The sequence below is a fragment of the Octodon degus genome, unplaced genomic scaffold, assembly GCF_000260255.1.
Source record: "Octodon degus isolate 3935 unplaced genomic scaffold, OctDeg1.0 scaffold00055, whole genome shotgun sequence".
Lineage (NCBI taxonomy): Eukaryota > Metazoa > Chordata > Mammalia > Rodentia > Octodontidae > Octodon > Octodon degus.
The window spans coordinates 13,501,259-13,522,539 of NW_004524631.1; the positions used below are offsets into that span (position 1 = coordinate 13,501,259).

Sequence of the window (21,281 nt, forward strand, 5' to 3'; positions counted from 1 at the left end):
TTCCAGCTGCTTGGAAGGCTGAGGCAGAAGGATTGCAAGTGCAAGGTTAGTCTTGGCAATTTAGCAAGAACTTGTCTCAGATTTTTTTTTATTTATTTTTTATTTTATTATTATTATTATTATTATTTTTTTTTTTTGCGGCACTGGGGACTGAACTCAGGTCCTTGCGCTTGCCAGGCAAGTGCTTATTCTACTGAGCCATCTCTCCAGCCCCTTGTCTCAGAATTTTATAAAGGGCTGGGGTGTATCTCTGTGGTAAAGCCCTTGCCTGGCATGTGAAAGGCTCTGTGCTCCATCACCAGCGCTACAAAAAAAGATAAAGAAGACATTATTAGTGTTTATGTGTTCATTCTCCACACTGCTGCAGGTCTAGTTTTTGCCGGCTATTTTGCATAGCCGTGGCAGAGAGACTGCCTAGCGAACAGTGTTTTGTGTTTTTTTTTTTTTTTTTCCCTTCCCGGAACCTGGGATTGAACTCAGACACTTGGGCTTGCCAGGCAAGCGCTTATTCTAACCCTGGCCCCACGAGCAGTGTTGAAATGAGTGAATGCAGGGCTGGCCAAATAGCTCAGCAGATTAAAATGCCTGCAAGCAGGTGCAGGGGCCTGGGGTTCACTCCCTAGACTTGCTGTGCTGGCCCCGCCCCCGGGCAGGCTGAGACAGCACTTGAGGCTGAGCGTGGTGCGCACCTGTAATCCCAGCTCTTGGGAGGCTGTAAACAGGCAGATCACTGCGAGTCTGATCTAGTAGTGAGACCCTGAACAACCTGAGATCCTACCCTAAAATACAGAGAGAGAGAGAGAGAGAGAGAGAGAGAGAGAGAGAGAGAGAGAGAGAGAGAGAAGAGAGAGGAAGAAGAAAAAAAGAAAAAAAAAAGAAATGAGCAAATGCAATGGCTTTGTAAAAATGTACATTTACATTTTTATTTAGTTTTGCGCTGCTGGGGATGTAATCCAGAGGTTCACACATATGAGCCCAGTGCTCTACTACTGAAATGCAGCCATAGCACACAGTAGTTTCTTACTGTCTTTTTTGGGGAGAGGGGAGGCAGAGCCTTGCTAAATTGCCCAGACTCACCTCAAACTTGCCGTCCTCCTGCCTCAGCCTCCTGAATAGTTGAAATTACAGGCATGTACCACCACACCTAGCTCCATGATGTTTCTGTATTACTGCAGGGTTTTTTGTTTTGTTTTGGTTTGTTTTTTTTTTTTTTTTTTTTTTTTGCTTTTCTTTGTTTTGGTTTGGTTTTTTGAGACAAGTTCTCCCTGTGTAGTTCAGACTGGCCTTGAAATCACTTAGGTAGCCAGATAGGTGATCCTCCTGCCTCAGCCTCCTGACTGCTGGGCCTACAGGCATGTGCTAAAATATCTGGTTCCACAGTGGTTTGTTTGTTTTTTGGTGGAACCGGGGATTGAACTCAGGCCCTTGCACTAGCCAGGGAAGCACTTATTCCACGGAGCCATCTCCCCAGCCCTCCACAGTGGTTTTATTTATTTATTTATTTTGCAGGACCGGGGATTGAACTCAGGCCCTTGCACTTGCCAGAGAAGCGCTTATTCCACTGAGCCATCTCCCTGGCCCACCACAGTGGTTTTAAAGGCCCAGTAGGAACTGGTCCTCATCAGTGATTGGGACGCATCCTCGGACTGGGGGGAAATAGTGTGCTAAATTGGGGGCATCCTAAACTGAGATGAGGAGCAAACAAGGTAGGAGGAGGTTACAGCTGCCACAGGAGATGGGGCACAGAGCTTGAGCATGGGAGAGGCTTTGGACTCTAGGGCATGACTTTTGAGGGGCTTGCACTGGAGATGTGCCATTCTGTTTAGGAAGCCAACCATGTCAGTCACACTTCAGACCTGCTTAGCACCCAGACTAGCTAGACCTGAGAGCTTCATAAATGGGAAAAGTGAGGCTTAGGAGGCAGGGACTGGCCTAGCACGCACTTGGGAAAGTGTTTTGGCATCATTTGGAAAACTTAGAGATTCACATGCACACCCTGTAACCCAGTGTTTCCCTCTGAAATTGTGCAGGTCGACACAGGCAAAATGTGTATGGCAACCAACACTACAACATCTCTCCAGCTGCTAGCAGGAGACACCTTCACAGAGTGAGACACTGCAGAGCAATGACAGACAGCAACTACCACTAAGGCAACTAGGAATCGCAGCAGGAGGGAAGGCGCAGAGGAGACTGAAGTGTATGCTCCGTACTCCATCTCTGGGTTTGCAGTCAGGCTTTCTGCAGCTGGCATGGGGGCACATGCCTGTAATCCCAGCACCAGGGAGGCTGAGGCAGCAGGATCACTCTGAGTTGGAGGCCATCCTGGCTACATAGTGAGTTCAAGGCCAGCCTGGACTACATAGTGAATTCAAGGCCAGTCTGGACTACATAGTGAGACCGTGTCTCAAAACCAATTCTCAGGGGCTGGTGAGATGGCTCAGTGGTCTAAAGCACCTACTTAGTACAAGCTAAACTAAGCAAAATCACAGGAACCGCGGTTCAATCCCCCAGCACCACATGCCAGCCAGCCCCGCCCCCCTGGTGGGCTGAGCTGGCCATACACACACAACCACACACACCCACACACGCAATAAATAAATAAATAAATATTTAAAAAAAAACAAAACCAATTCTCAGGGAGATGGCTCAGTAGAATAAGCACTTGCCTGGCAAGCGCAAGGGCCTGAGTTCAATCCCTGGGGGGGAGGGTTTTTTGGGGGGAGAGTTTTTTTGTTTTGCTTTGTTTTTTGGTGGAACCAGGGATTGAACTCAGGCCCTTATGCTTGCCAGGAAAGCGCTTATTCCACTGAGCCATCTCCCTGGCCCCATGGTCTAAAGTCATTTTAGTACAAAGAGTTTGGAACAGTGCCTGGCACACGCATTGAGTGTTACATGAATGTTAAGATAAAAGTAAAGAAGTGGGCTCAGTGATACAACATATGCCTAGCATGCATAAGCTGCTTACTCTTAATTCAATGAATAGAGAGATTTGTTCTAATAGTGTTTGTGGACAGGATATCAGGTCTGCATCTTGTACAATGAATAACCACTAAGACAACAATATGCAATGCATTAATTATTGAAACTGTGCTAGTAATCGGTTTTGAAACTGTCTCATTGCTATTTGTTTCTCAATAAAATTATTTTTTTAAAAAGACCTTAAATTCAAGTCCCACCACCACAACAGAAAAAGTAGAATGCTGAGTGGAAAACACAAGCCTCCCGAGATTGCATACTTTCAAAAAGTCCAAAAATGGCCAGGCATAGTGCACATGCCTATAATCCCAGCACTCAGTGTAATGGGTTCACTGAATTTTGTACTTTAAACTGTGGAAAATTATTAGGAAAAACTTTGTGCTTCCTGTTATCTACTCTAAGGAATGAGTTCTCACTCCCTGCTCAAGGCCGTTTAGCATGGATAACTGTTTCTTGTCAAGGCAGTGAGTTGAAACAAACTCCCTCCCTAACCATCTCCTGTAAACATGGTCAGCTTAAGATGTATCTTACAAAAGTATGCGCTTATCACTAAGCTGTGAAAGACCTTTTAGTTATAGTTTGCAGCTGTGTCAAATAAATGTAGTTTTCTGTTGTTTTGTGCTAGATAACAAATTCGCTTACCAAACTGGATGTGATTTCTGTTGCAAATACCCCTGCTACCTACATTCGATTGCCGATCAGTCTTCTCCTGTGTGAGAAGTGGCTGATGGACCTGAGGTCAGTAAATAAAAGGCTTTATTCAAATTTCTGTCTGGCTGATCTGATTCCTATGCTGAGCAACCCATAACACTCAGAAAGCTAAGGAAGTGGAATGCTGCAAAGTAGAGGCCAGCCTGGGCTACACAGTGAGTTCAAGGCCAGCCTGAACTACATAGCAAGTCTCAAACAACAATGAAGTCCAAAAATGAAACAAGATGTTATTTCAGCATTCATACATGCTATAAAGTTTCTTTCTTTCAGAAAGGGGATGATAAAAGACAGGCATGGTGATGCACACCTATAATTCCAAAACTCAGGAGAATTTCTATGAATTTGAGTCCAACTTGGGCTGCATAGTGAGTTCAATGGCATCCTGAACTGCATAGCGAGACCCTCTCGAAAGAAAGAAAGAAAGAAAGAAGGAAGAGGGGCCAGGGAGATGGCTCAGTAGAATAAGTGCTTCCCTGGTAAGCGCAAGGGCCTGAGTTCAATCCCCGGTTCCAGAAAGAAAGAAAGAAAGAAAGAAAGAAAGAAAGAAAGAAAGAAAGAAAGAAAGAAAGAAAGAAAGTTTTAGCTCAGCTTGAGCAATTTGGTAACTTATCAAGAGCCTGTCATAAAATTTTAAAAATTAAAGTGAGATTTAGGGATAGGGACATAGCTCAATGAGGCCTTAGGTTCAATCCTACTCATAGGTTTTGATGGTGTCACAGCAAAGAAACAGGCAGAAGGGAAAGGGAAAAGGGCTTTATCACGAAGGAAAAGGGGCTTCATTATCTTGGAGGACACAGAGATAATTTGGGAAGATAAGGAATTCTCTGGATTGGAACAAAGGGAGGCTGAGGCTTTTATGGCCTGTTGCCAGGGATGGGGGTTGAGGGGGATGTTTAGATATACCTGAGGAGCTGATTGGGGCCTTCCCTGAGGTGGCAGGAAAGGTGAAAGGCAACTGCATCCTGGGCTGAGTTGGAGAAGGAGGGGGGAGGTGGTCTCTGGGAAGATGAGCTGTTGTTTGAAGGGCTTCAGCCATATTGGATGGCCACCATAATGATTCAGCAATTCATACTTAGGGCCGTAACCTATCACCTATCACTGCAAAACAAATGAGCAAACCAATAAGTTAATGGCTGGGGATGCAGCTGTTTGTGAAAGCTCTGGGTTTGATCTCTGGTACTACAAAGAGAGAGAGAGAGAGAGAGAGAGAGAGAGAGAGAGAGAGAGAGAGAGAGAACAAGAGTGAGAGAAATTGAGAAATTAATTAATTTGGGACCTAGAGGGAGGCAAACGTGTGGCCTTGTGTCTGGACTTATAATATATACTTATAGTGTACATTAGGGGTTTAGTGTAGGGAAGGGCTCCCTGGGGCTCTGTAATTTATTTGCTTGCTTGCTTGCTTGATTGAGACAGGATCTTGCCATGTAGTGCAGGCTGCCTTGAACTCACTATGTAGTCTAGGCTGACCTTGAACTCACTGTGATCCTCCTGCCTCGGCCTCCCAGGTGCTGGGATTACAGGCCTGTGACACCATGCCTGGCTGGGGCTCTATAGTTAAAAGGAAAAGCTGCTGCAACAACCCCTCCTAACTTAGCCGTGTGTCTCCACCTCAGCCTACCTGGGTCTTTGGGGCAGGAAAGAAGCCAAAGACCTTTGACTGCTCCCCATGGCACCAGCTCTGTAGAGGTGCCCAAGATGGCTCAGCTCATTTGCCACCAGCAGAAGAAGGCAGGCCTGAGGCCAGCAGATGAAGATGGGCCCCAAAGAGTCAGAAAGAGGAGGGAGGCTGGAGCTGGTCAAGAGATGGGAGAGCCAGTCAAGTGGAGGAGAGCCTCTACCTGAGGGAGGAGGGCTCAAGTCTGTCCCAGGGAGGCGGAGGCCAGGCCTATTGCAGGCCCCGAGGACTTGTTTCCCTTGTGGCTTTTTGCACTTCCTGTTCCCTTGCTCACTGCGGAAGTTCCTCTTCTTTACCCTGCACCCAGAGCCTAGGCAGAGAGGACAAGGACTGAAGAACCATGAGTGGGGGCCCTGTGGGAGGCAGGCCCGGGTCCCGAGTGGGAGCGGCTCAGCAGAACATTCCTTCCAGCCTCCTGCAGGATCATGAGAACCAGCGCCTCTTTGAGATGCTCGGCCGGAAATGCTTCGTAAGCTGGGGTTTGATCTCCTGGCCCTCCCAAGCTCCCTCCCTTTTCTCCTCTTCCTCTTGGCCCCTCCTTTTTCCCCATCCCTTCCACTCCTCCTCTTTCTTCCCATCCCTCCCTTCTCCTTTTGCTCTCCTTCAGCCCATCTCCTAGGACCCACTTACCATACCACCGTCCCCCCATACTAGGAAGATCTCAGTGTCTACTGTCTTCCCTTTTCCTACGGCTCTACCTCCAGGCCCACGATTGCCATGGGCAAGAAGGCGAGGCCTGGCTCCTCAACCCTCAGGCTATCCCTGACCCTGCTCTTCCCCTAGACACTGGCCACCGCAGTTGTTCAGCTGTACCTGGCTCTGCCCCCTGGAGCCCAGCATTGGACCATGGAACACTGTGGGGCCGTGTGCTTCGTGAAGGACAACCCACAGAAGTCCTACTTCATCCGCCTTTATGGCCTTCAGGTAACCCTGTGGCCCACTGGACATGCAAGCCATTCTACACACACACACACACACACACTGATTGGTGTCCATAACCCTGAGCTCTCAGACAAAGAGCCACCCAGATCCCAACCATGCCTTGCCTTTCTAGGTCTGAAACAACCTGCCCCCTGTCTCCATGGCAAATCTCTACACACTCAAATAGCAATATACTTCTAAGCCTAATCTGTTCCATAAACTAAAAAAAAAAAAGAAAACAAAGAGTACTATAATTGTACCTCAACCTCAAATCTGTTCTGAACTCAGTATTTTAAATGTACCTGGGACTGGAAATCTAAATTCTGAAATTTGAGCCTCCAGGTCTCAAGCTGTCTCCCCACATCACACCCCAACCCTAGACATCTGATACCTAGACCACCAATCCCAGCTACCACCCCAGTGTGCCTCAGATTCGGTGTGTCCCTACTCTGCCTCCTCCAGGCTGGTGGGCTGCTCTGGGAACAGGAACTGTACTCGCAGCTGGTCTACTTGGCTCCCACTAGCTTCTTCCACACTTTCGCTGGAGATGTAAGTGGTCTAAGCCCTTTGGGCCTCAGTCAGGGTGTGAGAAGGAGAGAGGGAGGAAAGGTAGGGGGCCTGGAAGGCTGCTGACCCTAGGGCTTGTGCAGTCCTGTCAGGTGGGGCTAAACTTCGCAGACGAAGGTGAGGCCCAGGCCTTCCAGGCCCTGGTGCAGGAGAAGATACAAAAAAGGAATCAAAGGCAAAGTGGAGGTGAGGAGGCTCGGGGAAGGACCATGTTTGGACATAGGTAAGCCTATGGATGGGGAGCTAGTGAAGCCTTTCTTACGGCTCTGAATTTACCTGTCTAGCCATAGATAGATGCCAGCTACCACCACCGCCAGCACCAGGCAATGAAGGTGAGTTGTTTAGTATAGATGGGGAAATAAGGGCCTGGCCCAGAAACCTGTGGCAGGGTTGTGACAGCTCCTAATCCATTCTATCTTCCCAGAGAGAAGAGGAGGGCTCCCACCTCTGCCCCCACATCCAGGTGGAGACCAAGGGGGTGAGTGGTAATTCTTTCCTGTGTCTCTTGATGGGTGGGCTGGTGGAGAGAAGGTGGATGGATGGGTAGTTGCCTGAGTACTTGAGTGCATGAAAGGATGGCTGGATGGGTGGGTGGATAGACTGGTGGCAGATAGATGGCTAAGTGGAAGGATGAACTGATAGGTGATTGCAAGTATGAATAGATGAATAGATGTATGGGTAGGTTATGGGTAGATAGGTGCATGCATATGTGGATAAATGCATGCATGGATGATAAACAGCAAATATATGACAATACTCCAGCCAGTGAAAAATGAAACAATTAAATGAATTAGAGTAAATCATTTAACAAACTAATCAGTCAACAAGTTGGAGAATAAATAAATAAATAAATACTACAGTGATTAGCATGAGTGAATGAATAAATGAATGAATCCATGAATGAATAAGTGGCATCTGCCCACTTCTTTTTTTTGTGCCCACTTCTGCACAGAACCTTGGAACTCTCTCCCTTCTTGCCTCCCTCTATGACCATCAAACAGACTTCTCCAGTGGTCTTTGAGTTTCTTTTCTTTTCCTTTTTTTGGTGGAACCTGGGATTGAACTCAGGCCCTTGCATTTGCCAGGGAAGCGCTTATTCCACTGAGTCATCTCCCTGCCCCCCTTTTCTTGTGGGACCAGGGATTGAACTCAGGACCCTACACGTGCCAGACAAATGCTTACTCTACTGAGCTATCTCCTCGGGCCCCTTTTGAGTTTCTTATTTGTGTTCATTGGTCAGTAAGAATGGGGGGGGGTGAGTGTCCCATTCACCCTGTGTCCTCCACAGGCCTACCAGCTGGCCCCGTATCCCTGGGGCTACTTACAGTGGACATCCAGAACCCTGATATCACAAGTTCCCGATACCGTGGGCTCCCAGCACCTGGGCCTGGTCCAGCTGATAAGAAACGCTCAGGGAAGAAGAAGATCAGCAAGGCTGATATTGGTGCACCCTGTGGATTCAAGTGAGAGCCCTTTCCCTGTAGGCTCCTGGGGCTGGCAGGAGACATGAAATGGTAGACAACTGGGTGATGGGAGGGCAGCCAGATTGGTAGGTGGGTGAAGGGATAGATGAATGGGTGAGTGAATGAATGGGTTGAAGTATGGAGTTGAATGGGTAGGAAAATGAGGAGATGGATGGAAAGGAAGGCACATGGGTAGATAGGTGGGCAGTAGGACTACGTGAAATCAGACTGGTGGACAATGGGTAAATAGATGTGTGTGAGCAGCTGGGCAGAGGAATGGGCATATGGGTAGATCAGTGGTCTGAGCATGGATAGGTAAACAAAAATTATAGGTAGATGATGGCAATAGGGACAGATGAACACATTTGGGCCATCCATTTTGGGCCCCTTCTAGTCCTGTAACTGCTTCCACTCATGCCCTCCTTTGGACTCAGGCCTTCATTTAGCTTCTGAATCCCCTAGGTGGGAGAGGGCAAGAGGGCTTCCTTAGCCAGGGAGGATAGTGGGGTTTCACTGGAGTCTCCTCACCTCCCCCAGACATGTCAGCCATGTGGGCTGGGACCCCCAGAATGGATTTGATGTGAGTAGCCCCAAGGGCCCCTATACCCAGCCACCTTCATCCTGCCTTTCCACAGGTCACTGCCCATACTCCATCCCCAGATCTTGCCTTTCCTACTCAGCCTCTGCTCCCCATGCCTCTGCCCTCCACCCAACTGGCCTTTTGTGTCCTGGGCAGGTGAACAACCTAGACCCGGATCTTCGGAGCCTCTTTTCCAGGGCAGGAATCAGTGAGGCCCAGCTCACAGATGCAGAGACCTCCAAACTCATTTATGACTTCATTGAAGACCAGGGTGGGCTGGAGGCAGTGCGGCAGGAGATGAGGCGGCAGGGTGAGTCCTGCTCTCCTTCATAGCCCTGATGCCGATACCTCAGAGATGCACTGAAGTCCCTTTGTATTCATGGAAAGCCCTACACTGCTCAGTGGAAAGGACTCACAGCCATGTGTTGTTTTTCTCCCACAGAGCCACTTCCACCACCCCCACCACCATGCCGAGGAGGGAACCAGCCCACCCGGCCCCCTATTGTGGGGAGTAGCAAGGGTCGTTCTGGTCCACTGCCTCCTGTACCCATGGGGGCTGCCCCACCCCCACCGACTCCCCGGGGACCCCCTCCCCCAGGCCGAGGGGGTCCTCCACCACCACCCCCTCCAGCCACTGGACGTTCTGGCCAACCGCCCCCTCCACCTCCTGGAGCTGGGGGGCCACCCATGCCACCTCCGCCACCACCACCACCACTGCCACCAACCAGCACTGGGGGTGGGCCAGTTCCTCCCCCACCACCTCCCACTCAAGGGTCTGGGGGAGGCCTGGCCCCTGGTGGGGGTCGGGGGGCACTTTTGGATCAAATCCGGCAGGGAATTCAGCTGAACAAGGTGAGGATGGGCAGAAGGAGAATTGGGGGTCTGTGACTCTGGGGTGTTTTATGCAAGTCAGGATAATGGGGGCTGAGGCCAACATTGATGGGGTATCATGCTTTGGGGGTTCAGTGGTAGGGTTGAGAGATTTGTGGGGAGCGTGGCTTGAGATTGGAGTGTGTGGAAGGACAAATGCTCTTCTGGTAAGCCTGACCCCTCTGCACCAAACCCTGCTCACTGCAGACCCCTGGAGCCATCGAGAGTTCAGCCACACAGCCCCCACCTCAGAACTCAGATGGCCTGGTGGGTGCACTCATGCATGTGATGCAGAAGAGAAGCCGCGTCATCCACTCATCTGGTGAGCCTGTCCTGCTGCAACCTGCCCGCTCTGGTTGCCTCTGAGAGTCCTGACTAAAAACACCGAGTGGCACTAGCAGCTCCACACTTGCCTGGCATACCTTTTTTTCACAGTGTTAATATTATTGTGTGACAATAATATATTTTGTTTTGACAATAATACCATTGGGGCCGGGGAGATGGCTCAGTAAAATATGCACTTGCCTGGCAAGTGCAAAGGCCTGAGTTCAATCCCCGGTTCCACCAAAAAAATAATAATAATAATAATAACAATACCATTAATACCAAGGTATGCCCACAATAGTAACATTAACCCCATGTTTAGTGCTATGGACATGAGCTCACTGTAACACGATAGGGTATTTATAAAGAATCCTATCTTGAGTTTGTTCTTTTTTCAAGACAGGGTTTTTCTCTGTAATTCAGGCTGACCTCAGACTCACTATGTAGCTCAGGCTGAGTTTGAAGTCATGGCAATTCTCCTGCCGCACCTTCCCAAGGGTTGAGATTATAGGCATATACCACAGCCTGGCTAAAGAATCCTATCTTTGGGGCTGGGGAGTTGGCTCAGTGGAATAAGCTCTTCCCTGGCAAGCGCAAGGGCCTGAGTTCAATCCCCGGTTCCACCAGAAAAAAAAAAATCCTATCTTTGACAATAATATTAACTTTTTGAGGGGATGGTACTAGAGATTGAACCCATGTCCTTTGTACTGAGCTATATCCCTAGCACTTTTGTAATTTTTTTTAAATTTTGTACTGGGCATTGTGACACACACTTGTAATCCCAGCACTTGGGAGGCTGAGGCAGGAGGATGGTTGTGAGTTGAGACCAGCCTGGGCTACAAAGTGAGCTCAAGGCCAGCCTGAACTGCACAGCAAGACCTTGTCTTATTATTTATTTTTATTTTTATATTTAGGACAGGGTGTACAGGCTATCTAGGGTCTTACTGTGTTTATTGGACTCGTAGTGACCCTCCTGTTTACAGCCCCACAAATGCTGGGATTACAGGTGTGCACCACCATGCCCAGTCTCAATCACCATCACAGCATGCCCTGGGGCCGAGGCCAGCATGGCAGGCTGGAAGATCTAACTCCCGCCCCTGCATCTGCCTAAGCTTGTGCTTTAATCCACTGAGCTATTTGGCCGGCCCAAGACCTTGTCTTTTTTTTTTTTTTTTTTTTCCGGAACCAGGGATTGAACTCAGGCCCTTGCGCTTGCCAGGGAAGTGCTTATTCCACTGAGCCATCTCCCCGGTCCCAAGACCTTGTCTTAAAAGATCAAAATAATTACTTTATTTTGAGGCAGGATCTTTTTTTTTTAAAATTTTATTTATTTATTAATTTGTGTGTGTGTGTTTTTTTTTAAATTTTATTTATTTATTAATTTGTGTGTGTGTGTGTGTGTGTGTGTGTGTGTGTGTGTGTTGAGGCAGGATCTTGATATATCACTCAGTTGCCCTGGCTGGGTTCAAATTTATAATACTCCTGCCTCACCTTCCAAGATTTCTGGGATTACAGGTGTGTGCAGCTAATCATACTAATTTAAACTCTGTGTTTCAACACATTTACATTGACTTGTTATGTGACAGTAATATTATAACTCAGTCTTTTTACAATAATGTTAACATAATCTAATGTACCAGCAATATCATCAACTCATTACATGATTTAATATTAATCTCAACCTATTACGTTATAATAATATAATTAACTCCAACTTCCACAATATTACCATTAGCCCCACAGTGTGTCCAGAAGATTAACATGGATCCATTACATGACAATATCATTAGCAAATCTCATCGTTTTATTAATTTTTTTGGCTTTTTGAGACAAGGTCTTACTATGTAGTCTAGACTGGACTCAAACTCATGGGGATCCTCCAGCCAGTCTCCTGAGTTCTAGGATTAGAGGCATGTGGCACCAGGCCTGGCCAAACCCCAACTATGGTCCTTATCTTGGCCCCTGCTCTCCCTCTAGTGTAAGACTTTAGCTCCAGGCTGAGTCCTCACCCTCTAAGAACCCCCACCCCATTCTGAGTTGCCTCCGTACCTTTCTCTCTTTTTTCCAGATGAAGGAGAGGACCAGGCTGGTGATGAGGATGAAGATGACGAATGGGATGACTGAGCTACATCTGGGCTCCCACTGCCTTCTCCACATCTGCCCCTGCAGCTCCTAGGCCCAACCTCCAGTGCTGTCCCCCGCAACTGCTCCCCATACCTTAGCCGTGCTGGCTACCCCTTTTATACATTCCCCAGTTCTCTTCATGCAAGGATTTTAAAACAAAAATAAAATAATTGGTCTTCTGTCTCTGTAAGTCTGGATTTGCTTACATTGCAAGAGTAGAAATTTGGGGTCCTTTACATCTAAAATCCCTTTTATTCATTTATCCTTTTTTTATTTAGCCTTGTATGCATGTGTTAACTCATTCATTCATTCTTTATGCTCTTAGTCATTTAGCCTGCCTGCCTGTCTACCTTTCTTTCTTGGTTGTGTTGTGTTGCCTAAGCTGGTCTTGACCTCCCAGGCTCAACCATTTCCACAAATATTTACTTCCAGGTACTATTTGGGGGAGCATTGTAGGGGAAGAGAAAGACAAAGGACAAGAAATCAAGATAGTAATCTGGACATGGTGGTGCACACCTGTAATGCCAGCAGTTGGAAGGCTGAGGCAGGAGGATTGCTGAGAGTTTGAGGCCCGTCTGGATTCAGATAGTGAGTTCAAGGCCAGCCTGGACAACATAATAACAAACAAAAAACCAAACAAGCAAAGATAGCTGCACATCATGGCAAATACTACGGAGTGCTGAGGCAGAGATTAAGGGACAACAACATTCCAGTGGAACAATCAGGGAAGGACCACTTGGAGGAGATGATATCTGTGCTGGACCTAAAGAGAACCCTCTTAGTCAGGGGAGCAGCCAGTACAAAGGCCCTAAAAGCTTGACATGGGCTGGCTGTGTAGCTCAGCAGTACAGGGCTTGCCTAGCATGTGAGAGGCCCCGGATTCCATCCCTGTACCACACACAAAATAACTGGTTTGAAGCTGAGAGTGGTGGATGAGAAAATAATTTATTCATATGCACACATTAAGTATTGCTTCAGTGGACACTGTACAAGATCAAGAACACACTCAATGGTCAGACCTCCCTTACTCTTATTTGAACCAGGACCCCAATGGGCAGGACATCCCTTTGGATTGCAAGAGTCAGCTCTGCTCACTTCCCAGGACAAAGCAAGCACTGGCCAATTGCAATAGAAGTGGCAAAGACTTACTAACCAGGGATATGGAGAGAATGAATTAAAGAAAATGATATCAGCAAAATGCCTGGTTCCTTGTAGGCAGCTATAAATGATAGCTATTTTTATCATTGTATTGGTACCGTTAATACTGGATTTTACTGACTCTGAATCACCATCGATTGGAAAAATGCACCATTTTATGAATCACTAAGAAACAGAAAAAAGTGCTGCCATTTAAATTATGACTCACTAGAACATGGAAGACATAGGCTGACTTCAGAGACATTAAAACATTAACTGCTTAATCTCTGCATTCTGATTCCAGGTATATGTTGCCTCGTGAAAACTCATCATACTATTCCCCCATGGTCTCTCTCTCTCTCTCTTTTTTTTTTTACTCAGTAATTTTTATAATTTAGGATGTTAAAACGGAAATAAACAGGACAAGGGGACGAGATATACACAGAAGTAATTTCATGATTTTCTTCATTTGGATTCTATTGTTTTCCTATTTTCAGGAGTTAAGTCCTTGACTTCAAAAGTAACAAAATACTTGTGAAGGGCATTCACATCTTCCAGGTTTAAATGGTATTCTCGTGCTATTTTCTTCGCAGTCCACGTTTTGGGATTAAGTTTATGATTTTTTTAAATTTTTTATTTATTTGTGTGTGTGTGTGTGTGTGGCCAGCTCAGCCCACCAGGGGGTGGGGCTGGCTGGCATGTGGTGCTGGGGGATTGAACCATGGTCCTTGCGCTTTGCTAAACTTGTTCTAAGTAGGTGCTTTAGACCACTGAGCCATCTCACCAGCCCCAAGTTTATGATTATTGAGAAGCATCAAGGCCTCTACAATGGAAACTCTGCCCTTGGGAATGTTCTTAATATCCACGCCAAAGTGCTGGCCCTTTAGCAAACTGAATTCCTTTGGCTCTTTTTTTTAAAAAGGATGTTTAATATTAACATTTTTTGAACTTTATTTATTTATTTGTGTGTGTGTGTGGCCAGCTCAGCCCACCAGGGGGCAGGGCTGGCTGGCATGTAGTGCTGGGGGATTGAACCGCGGTCCCTGTGCTTTGCTAAGCTTGTTCTAAGTAGGTGCTTTAGACCACTGAGCCATCTCACCAGCCCCTCCTTTGGCTCTTGCTGTGTTTCAGCACCTCTTACCACCAGGGATGATACAGGATCTTTGGAATCAACATATACATCTTTCAGCAATGACAGAGCATTTCATTTTTGTTAGCAGTTTCTCCCTTAACTTTTGGATGGCCGCTCATCTGCTCCCGCAGCACGCTCCAGGTGGACGGGTGCCTCAGGGCCACTAATGCTTCACTTTGTTGATTTCCCGCTCTGCTTACTTCTCCAGGTTGAAATTCCTGAGCATCCATGCTTGCCCATGGTCTCTATATCCTTCTGTATGCATGTGAGAGCTCCTGATGCATGTGCTGTTTCCATTATCAAATCAGGTCAAATCAAGGGTTGGCCAAATAGCTCAGCAGATTAAAGGACCTGCAAGCAGGCACAGAGGCTGGGGGTTCAATCCTCAGGCCTCCCATGTCAGCCCCACCCCTGGGGCACGATAACATGGCAATTGAGACTGGGCATGGTGGCACATGCCTGTAATCTCAGCTCTTGGGAGGCTGTAAACAGGCAGATCACTATGAGTCTGATCTAGTAGTGAGACCCTGAACACCCTGTAGACCCTTTCCTAATACACACACACACACAAAAAAAAAAAAAAACAGATCAAATCTGGGCACCTTGGGGGCCTGCCCATTAGCTCAGTTGTTTAAGTGCCTGCTGAAACAAAGGAATCAGGCTCATGATGCTGTGGTTCAATCCCCTTAAGCCAAAACCACACCTGCCTTGAAGGCATCCTGAGAGGCCCCTGCCCCACAAAAAAAAAACTTCACAAAGATGCTTATGCTTACTGGAAGAAAGATAGCCTCTAACAAATGGTGCTGGAAAAACTGGCTCTCTACATGCCGAAAACTAAAACGACCCAGGTCTATCACCATGCACTAAGCTAAAGTCAAAATGGATTAAAGACCTGAACATTAAAACAGAAACACTAAATCTCCTGGAAGAGAAAGTAGGAGGAACTCTTGAAGACATACTGTCAGGCAAAGAGTTCATGAACAAAAATCAAATCGCACGGGTAATGCTTGAAAGAATTAACAACTGGGACCACCTCTTAATGGGAAGTTTTTGCACTTCAAAAGAAATTACCAACAAAATGAAAAGACAACCCCCAAATTCCAAAAAAATCTTAACTAATAAGCACTCAGATAAATGTCTTCTCTCTAGAATTTATAAAGAACTAAAAAACTTTAGGGCTCCTAAATTTAAAGACCCAATCTAGAAATGGGCATCCGAGATGAACACACACTTCTCAGAGCACAATATTAAAGAAGGAAACAAATGTATGAAAAAATGCTCCACATCACTAGCCATCGATGAAATGCAAATTAAAACAATACTGAGATACCATCTCACCCTAGAAAGAATGGCTATCATAAAGAAATCAACCAACAACAAATAGTGGAGAGGCTGTGGGGAAAAGGGAACTCTTCTCCACTGCTGGTGGGAATGTAGACTGGTACAACCATTATGGAAATCAGCATGGAGACTCCTTAAAAAACTAGGATTGGAAATCCCATTCAAGTCAGCGATGCCCCTACTGGGAATTTTCCCGGAGGAACTGAAAACGTCATATCATAGTGATATATGCGTACCTATGTTTATAGCAGCACAATTTGTGATAACCAAATCTTGGAAACAACCAAGATGCCCGTCACATGATGAATGGTTGAAAAAGATGTGGTATTTCTATACAATGGAGTATTACTCAGATATAAAGAATGATAAACTCAAAGCCTTCATATTTAAGTGGATGCCACTTGAAGATATACTTATAAGTGAAATAAACCAGACCCACATGTGTAAATATCGTATTGTCTCCCTAGTATAAGAACTCAAAAGAAGAATTACAAATAGAAAGCTATAACACAATTAAAAGGAAAGCGAGAACTTGAGGATTGGACAATGAGGACAGGGCAAGGAGAAAAGCTGGGAAACATGACAGGGGCAAAGCCATACATTTATATGCACAAGATGAGTACGGCAATGATCCTGAGAAACATCGTCAGGTTTTTTAAACTAGCAGTTAATTGATAGGATTCTCACCCTGATTAATTATATATGCTGATACTTGTGAGCCAAGCAACTGCACTGAAGATAGCAATGTGTAATAGAAGGGTCATGCTTAGAATGCCTGTCATTCTGATCTTCTAAATACATACTTCTTGTCATGACATACCAATTATTACCATACTGTCTCTCAAGGAAAAGTTTTTTTTTCTTTAAATAAAGGGTAATACATTTAAAAAAAAAAAGAAGAAGAAAAAGAAAAAAAATGTCACAGGACTGTCCTGCTACAATGCTGTATATGGTTAGATTTCTAAATTTCTGTGTAAAAATATGTTGTGTTTATTCCTATTTTTTAAACTATTTTTTCTTCATATTCTGTAAGGGCTTAAAGTTCAACACATCAATGCTTGATGAAAATACCTGTTCCATGTGATGCCTAAGTTGTAGGGTAATAACAATAAGCTTCTCTTCTGGAGGGTTAACAACCCAAGTTTGCAGACCAAAATTAGAGGAAAAAGGAGGTCCACAAGGAAAGCCAACATTTTGGCCCTAGCCTTCCAAGGTCAATTAAGACTCAGGACATACGAGAACTTGTACTGTAACATCGTGTAACTCAGTAGTGTCCCAAATTTTCTGATCAAGGAGATTATGGAGCCAAAGAGGAAAGTGATTGATGATGTAGAGTGTGCCTAAGGAGAGTCACATGGAGCGAAAACATTCTCTCAGGCTTTCACCGAGAGCACATTGGCCAAGCAATGGCCGTGACTCATGCACATGGCTGATACTGACAAAGGATCTACAGTCTGAGGTACAGGATCTCAGGATAAATCCTGAGGGGATTTGCCTGACCTTATCAAGATCCAAAAGCTACAACTCTTGTTGCGTAGGTCCTGCTTCACCTTGGTCTTAACCATCCAGCAGAAAAGTATAAAAACAAAGTATAAGAAGTAAAGCCAGGGCTGGGGAAATGGCTTAGTAGAATAAGCGCTTCCCTGGCAAGCACAAGGGCTTGAGTTCAATCCTCAGTTCCACAAAAAAAAAAAAAAAAGAAGAAGAAGAAGTAAAGCCATGGTGTTATGTTGAGCTGTAGGGGACTCAGGTCAACAATTTCTGACATTGCCAGTCAAGCGGAAGACCCAATACTATTATGGACTACTGGACTCTTTTAGAATATTTTACTGAGTTAACACACCTATGGTATTATGTTGTTAGCAACATGAAAAAAAAAACCACACCTATAATATTCAAATGACAGGGGCCAGGGAGATGGCTCAGTAGAATAAGCACTTCCCTGGCAAGCGCAAGGGCCTGAGTTAAATCCCAGGTTCCGGAAAAAAAAATTCAAATGACAGAGCTAAACAAAAAAGGGGAGACAGATGAATGTCCATTTTGTATGTGTGTATTCAAAATAATTAGGATAGATATATAGTTACATTCTCTTAATGAATAGAAGGATTGGTTCTAATAGTATTTGTAGATAGGACATCATGTCTGCATCTTGTACAGCAAATAACCACTAGGAAGAGAGTATGCAATGTGTTAATTATTGAAACTGTCCTACCAATTTGATTTTAAACTGTCTCATTGCTATTTGTTTCTCAATAAAGTTATGGAAAAAAATATGCTGAGCTGTAAAAGGCTCAAGTCAACAACTTCTGCAGATAACCCACTACTATTGTGGACTGCTAGACTGTTGATTTGTTTGGCTGAATTCAAGCACCTATAGTATTTATATGCCAATAGAATACCCATCTCTAACAGGACTAAACAAAAAAAGGGGATACAAAGGAAGGACCATTTTGTATTTGTATATATAGAATAGTTACGATAGATATACAGCTACTTTTGCTTAATTCAATGAGAAGAAAGATTTGTACTAATAGTATTTGGACAGGATATCCTGTCTGCTTCTTGTACTATGGATAACCACTAAGAAGATAACAATGTACAAGGTATTAATTATTGAAACTGTCCTATTAATCAGGTTTGAAACTGTCTCATTGATATTTCTCAATAAAATAATTCTTTTTAATGTGGGCACCTTGTAATAGATGAAACCATGTCTTTTCCCCAGCATTGGGCACAACAGTAGGCAATGCTAAACAAAGAGATACATGGCTGCAGTGGGACACAGTTGTAACAGGGTGACTTTATTTTAATGTCTCCTGAAAAGGTGCTAGTCCAGAAAATTCACTCTCCAAATGAGAGACTGACCCATTCATGAATGAAGAAAATGCCCAAGGCCACATGATTCATGTCTTTTTTGGGAGGAGGGTCCCAGGGATAGAACTTGGGACCTTGCATTTGTCAGGCAGGCCCTTAAGCCACTGAGCTATCTCTCCAGTCTGGTAACACGATTCAGCAAAATGTGGAGCTGGGATTTGAACCTAGGTGGTCCTGTTCCAGAATCCAGGCTTTTGCCTTCACTATAATATTAAACTATTTAGAGAAGGCAAGGGCTTCTCCCCACCACCCACAGAGCCCTCCATCTTCTAAATCAAGGCCAGCAGAGGTCTCGTCTTAAATCACTCTCCTGGTTTGAACAATCTCTGGGACTCCTAGGAGCAGGAACTCAATAGCTGCCAGAGAGAAGGGAGGGAAAAGGTTGCACAGTGGGGCAAAACATGGATGAACATGCCAGCAGGGACTGATGGCACCTCAGCTCAGTGTGACCAGCCATTTTCTCTAGCTGGATGAAAGGCAGATACAATATCTATTTGGTTAACTGTATAAACTTTCAATGACTAGCTCAGAATGACAGCAAGAGGGGCAGTTTGAGAGACCAACAGTGCAATTTCCTGATGCTGCGAGGCACTGAACTTCCAGCTGAATGACAGCCCACCTAGGTCTGGCTGGACAGGTAGCCTGACAGTGAAGATGACAAGCAGCCTATCCTTTTCACTGTCAGGCAGCCCCCTGAAGGCATTACAGGTGGCTACTGACCTGTGGTGGTCCTGCTGGCCTGAGTGCTTGGGTGTCTTAAAAGAAAGACTGTTGTTAGGAATCATCCCTGGCCTGAGGAACTGTCTGGATGTTATTCTGTCTGGCCCTGTGTGAGGGAGGACTAACCTGAGGGAATTTCAGGATGACTGACCATCATGTGTAGCTCCCCCATGGGGTAGCTGTATGTGACAGAAGTGCACCATGTTTGAGGACCTGGCTATATGGGTTGGGCGGTGCTGAAAATGACCACCTGGTTCACTGACATGATGAGGGGCAGCCTGAGTGAGTCACAGGCCAGCCTATTGACAGCAAGATTCATGTAGCTGCCAAACTCTGGCTATATGTTTTTTGATAAATTCTAAACCTCTCTGAGAGGTCCAACACATCACAAGATGTGACTTAACCCATGGTGGGAATGAGTTATCTGAGAAATGACCAACCAGATGTAAGAATCTAGCATGACTTGTTTACAGCCATGTTGGTTGTAGCCATGTTCTTGCTTGGCAGGTGACCCTGGGAAGCATTCCAAACCTTATGAGACAAAAGTAATTAAGACAAGTCAGATGAACATTACATGCTAGCTACTGATACATTTGACATATTAATAGTTTGGTTTTTGAGAAAACATGTATGTTCTGGTCAGCCACCCCATTCCTTTTTTTTTTTTTTTTTTTTGAATTGGGGATTGAACTCAGGCCCTTGTGCTTGCCAGGCAAGTGCTTATTCTATTTAACCATCTCCCCGGTCCCCCAATTCTTTTTTTTTTTTCTTTCAGTACCAGGGAATGAACTCAGGACCTTGTGTTTGCCAGGCAAGCATTTATTCTACTGAGATATCTCTCTGGACGCCCCATTCTTGTCTATTTAACAAAATAAATCCCTTCCTTCTGCCATAGAGTGTGAGAAATTCTCATCTTGTTGTTACTCAAGACCTGCATCTTGTTGTTACTCAAGACCTGCTTCTTTTAATCCACTTTTTTTTAAAGTAGGACAATTTATTGGGAAAAGGAATGAGGAATAGAAATAGTTCCAGAAAGAAAGAGAGAGAGAGAGAGAGAGAGAGAGAGAGAGAGAGAGAGAGAGGGAGTCAAAATGGGTTGCTTTTCAGTCCACTTTGCAAAATCATGAAATTTGTTTCTTTCTTCAGCCTTGCCACTTCTGGTTCTTGTCCTGGGGGACAAATGAACAGGTGGCTAGGTTTCGTTGTATTTTTGTGTACTGAGATTACTTGCTCTGAGGGCCTAGCTGGATGTGTAACGACTAGAAACTTGAGGGCCCCTGACAAGTCATATTAGAAGCTAACAGTGACACCTTGTCCTGATCTAATCCCTTACAGACTGCTTGAGAGCATGGCTGAATGCTGTAGTTTAGAAGCTTCTTTCAGGGTGGAGTGCAACGGGTCCCAGGACCAGGGTAAGTGAAGATTTGGCCTTTTTTTTTTGTGGGACCGGGGATTGAGCTCAGGCCCTCCCTTGCGCTTGCCAAGGAAGCACTTATTCCACTGAGCCATTTCCCCGTCCCCAACCAGGGTAGATGGAAAGAACTGTTTGACTGGCTGACATTGTGAGGAAGACCCTTTGAGGGAATGGCAGGCTAGCTGGCTAGCGACACTGTCTCCCTCGAAGGACAAGGATCTTCGGAGGGCACAGGTAGATACTACTGCTGACAGTGTGAATAGGGAGACGTCGAAGGTGGGGTGGAGGGCTGAAGGGCACCTGTTCAAAATGACTCATTTTCTGATTTGTATGAGCAATCAACAAAGCAGCTAACTATTCATGGCGCTAGTCCACTCTAGGAGTAACGGCCTGCTTGGGGTTAAAATGTGATGACAGACTGACTGACAGAGATAATTGGGGGTCTGACAGGA

At 45.5% G+C, this 21,281-nt stretch overlaps 1 protein-coding gene and 1 pseudogene across 1 annotated transcript; one reads left to right on the plus strand and one right to left on the minus strand.

The window, feature by feature from the left end:
• Positions 1 to 5,649: 5,649 nt before the first annotated feature.
• Positions 5,650 to 12,388, plus strand: Was (Wiskott-Aldrich syndrome). The gene is made up of 12 exons (XM_023717838.1): positions 5,650 to 5,831; positions 6,146 to 6,286; positions 6,746 to 6,832; positions 6,934 to 7,036; positions 7,135 to 7,182; positions 7,275 to 7,328; positions 8,139 to 8,313; positions 8,851 to 8,893; positions 9,050 to 9,203; positions 9,336 to 9,745; positions 9,971 to 10,085; positions 12,156 to 12,388. The coding sequence occupies exons 1-12, from the start codon at positions 5,703 to 5,705 to the stop codon at positions 12,209 to 12,211; spliced, it is 1,515 nt and encodes a 504-aa protein (XP_023573606.1). The 5' UTR covers positions 5,650 to 5,702; the 3' UTR covers positions 12,212 to 12,388.
• A 1,342-nt stretch (positions 12,389 to 13,730) lies between these two features.
• On the minus strand, positions 13,731 to 14,706 carry LOC101568566 (annotated as a pseudogene).
• Between the last annotated feature and the right edge of the window lie 6,575 nt (positions 14,707 to 21,281).